Here is a 3,093-nt window from a genome sequence, read left to right as displayed (position 1 = left end):
TGCGCGCCGCAACATGAACCGCCATGTGGACCGCCGCCCGCCCGTGCTGCTGAAGCGCCTGCGCGAGGCGAAGAAGCACGTGAAGGTTGGCGAGAAGCCGAAGGCTGTAAAGACGCACCTGCGCGACGTGGTGATCACACCGGAGATGGTGGGGTCCGTGGTGGCGATCTACAACGGCCACCAGTTCAACGCTGTGGAGATCAAGGGTGAGATGATCGGTCACTACCTCGGCGAGTTCTCGATGAGCTACCGCCCGGTGCTGCACGGTCGCCCTGGCGTGGGTGCCACGCACTCCTCCCGCTTCATCCCGATCAAGTAGGTGGCCTCTGTGTCCTTGAGCGGTCCGCGAAGGGGAGGGCGAGAAGGGCGCAGCTTTTTTGGATGCCGCGAGAGGGTTGAAGAGGTGCGCACGCAGGAAAGCGTAGCTCTCTCATGCAAACTCTGCCCACCTCTCTGCCTTCGCCGTCGCCTCTGCGCTTGTCGCCTTTATCTCCCGTGCGAGGTGAGGGAGTCGCACTGACGCAGGCAAGCGGCAAAAAGTCGACATGCGTGATGACACGAGGCTCTTTTCGGTTGTTCGTGCCCGTTCTCGGCGTCGCCCTTTCCTTTTCCTTTTTTTTGTTTTCATTATTTTCTTGCGTGTTCAGGCCCACCTCCTCGCAAAACTCCCACGACTATGAAAAAGACAAAAAAAACCGGCAGCAAGAGCAACGTGAGCACGAGCACGAGAGGCGGCGATGCAGAGACCAGTCCACGAATTCAGGCGTGCACCGGCAGCTACCAGTGTTTGCCGTGCCCCCCTCCCTCCCCCACCCCACCCCCACACACACGCACAGAAAAGCAGATTCACAGTGAGAGGAGCCACAAGTTCGTGCCTCCATGTGTGCGCTTGTCGTTCTGCTGCACTTTGGGTCACGGGAGCACTCGCAGGGCGCACAGATGGCCGGACACGATGACGAACTCGGCTGTAGGTAACGAAAATACGAGGCTGTGGTGGAATCGTGCGTCACCTCGCTCTGTAGAGGAGTGTGCGCGCGTGTGTGTGTATGCGCATGCCTCTTGCCGGGTCGAGAGGACGATGCGCAGTGCGCACCCCACCACCTTACGCGACACGAAAAGAGAACGCGGCCCCCTCATAAACGCTTAGTGTTCGGGGGCCGGGGGAGCGTGGTGTCAAGGCCTCTAGTGCTGCTACTCCTGTGCTACACGGGACGGCACATCACTCCTTTCCACGACCACTGCTGTTTCGCCTCCTGCTCTCTCTCTCTCTCAAATCTTCGTCGTTCTTTTTTAATCTTAAGCGCGGTTGTGTTCCACTTCGCGTTTGGCACAACGCACATGCACACAACTGCTATTTCTTCTCCCCGGGCTGTGTTGAAACCCCTCCCTATCCCATCCCCTATCCGATCCCGCCTTTTCCCCTTGTCCTTGCTGAGGTGCGTGCATGTACGAAGGCGTGGCCTGGCTTGTAGCCCCGTACGCGTACCAACGAAGCAGAGGTGTTCTGCCTGAGGACTTGCATGGATATCTTCATTAATTATCTACGGCTGTGCCTTGCAGAGGTGAAAAGGGTGTTGGCGTGTGTGTGTGTGCGGCCGCGGCGGCCCCTGCTCTTGCTTTCCAGGAAGGGTTGCCGTGCGCACGTGCCGCCACCCAGTGAGGTGGGGGCAATCATTGCATGCGACACTCGTCCGGGGCGTCGTCGCACAGAATACGCAAATGAGAGGCAACCCAGAGCATGCAGACGCCCATACACGCGCGCGCAGCCGCAGCGACGTCTGTGCTGGACACCACACCCCTCACATTCCTTTTCTTTTCCCTCTTCACATCTCTGCTAGGCCACAACGAGGCGCTGAGCAGCAGCAACGGCACCTAAACCTGCCTTGCGACGCTCTCACGCAAGGAAAGCGCTGGCACGCGCCGAAGGCGATCGCAGAGTGCGCAGGACGGAGACATCGCCGAGCCATCACCGGCTCACCTCACAGACAAGGCCAAGGCCACATACAGGCGCGCGTTGAACACCCCAACACATCCCACGAGAGAACTCTCTTTCCATTTACAGCACACACCAGGCCAACACCACCCGACGACAGGGCGGGCGCGCTCCTACACGCTTCCTCTCGTCGCTCTTGGTCCTGTGCTCACTCCTGCGTTTTCCCTTGAAAAGTCGCGGCCCCACTGGGCGACAGAAGGGGCGAGGAGGGCAGGGGCTCCCCCCGTTTATACAGCAGCTGCAGTAAGCTTTTTCCTTTTCTTTTTTCGATCGATTACACTCATCCGCCGCCAGCAGCCTTCCTGAGCTGCCCTTCTGTGTCTGTGTGCCTTTCTCGCCGAGGGCGCACACCCACACACACCAAAATACGTTTTTCTTACAACGTCAACAAAATTCTTACATCCGTAACGGGCGCTACGGACGCCAAGCGCCAACATGGACGCAGAGTTCTTTCCCAAGAACCCCGTCCTCCGGTTCGATGCCGCTATCAGTGCTGCGTACTCAAGACTGCTCGTTGACGAACTCAAGGAGCTTCAGCTCATCCTGCGCGACTACACAAAACTACGTCTCCTGCAAGATCGTGAAAAGCGTATTAGAGCAGCACAGCTCACAGCAGCATCACGGCTTTACACCAGTGGCACCGACTGTGATCAGCGGCAGTTATACACCCGCGAAAGACCAGGATGTCCCGACCATCATGACTCACGCGTAGCCAAGGAGCTATTCGTTGACTCGAGCACACCCTACAAAGACGTTACACCTAAGATCGAGGCCTCGCTCACCAGCCCCAACTCGAAAGTTGGGGAAGGACCGCCGCTCCCCCAAAAATTCACACCTGCCTCACACACCTCAGAGAGGCTCTGCCACTCAGGCAGTGACTTTCCTTCACAGCCCACAACATGTGAGGAATGGAAACACAAGCCCTTCGCTAAACCATACGAGCGTCTGGGCTCTACACACGCACATCCACAAGAAGCTCCAAACCAAGCCGAGCCCTTCACCTCCGCTGCCTTCACACGTACCTCGAAACTCAATTCTGACACTTTCGCGCCACCGAGACCCCGCTTCTCCGGCGGCGTTGCTGCCGAGGCGGCGGGCGC

At 58.5% G+C, this 3,093-nt stretch overlaps 2 protein-coding genes across 2 annotated transcripts; both read left to right on the top strand.

Moving 5' to 3' along the window:
- Positions 1 to 13: 13 nt before the first annotated feature.
- On the top strand, positions 14 to 319 carry LDBPK_220310 (40S ribosomal protein S15, putative; the record flags this gene model as incomplete). The annotated part of the gene is made up of 1 exon (XM_003860733.1): positions 14 to 319. One exon carries the CDS (start codon positions 14 to 16, stop codon positions 317 to 319), a length of 306 nt encoding a protein of 101 aa, XP_003860781.1.
- Positions 320 to 2,428: 2,109 nt separating this feature from the next.
- Positions 2,429 to 3,091, top strand: LDBPK_220300 (hypothetical protein; the record flags this gene model as incomplete). The annotated part of the gene is made up of 1 exon (XM_003860732.1): positions 2,429 to 3,091. A coding segment is annotated over one exon (663 nt), but the record flags the coding sequence as incomplete, so codon positions are not given.
- Positions 3,092 to 3,093: the final 2 nt, after the last annotated feature.

Source organism: Leishmania donovani, chromosome 22, assembly GCF_000227135.1.
Source record: "Leishmania donovani BPK282A1 complete genome, chromosome 22".
In the NCBI taxonomy this organism is placed as follows: Eukaryota; Euglenozoa; class Kinetoplastea; order Trypanosomatida; family Trypanosomatidae; genus Leishmania; species Leishmania donovani.
The sequence above is the reverse complement of the archived record's forward strand: the minus strand, read 5'-3'. Positions and strand labels throughout refer to the sequence as shown.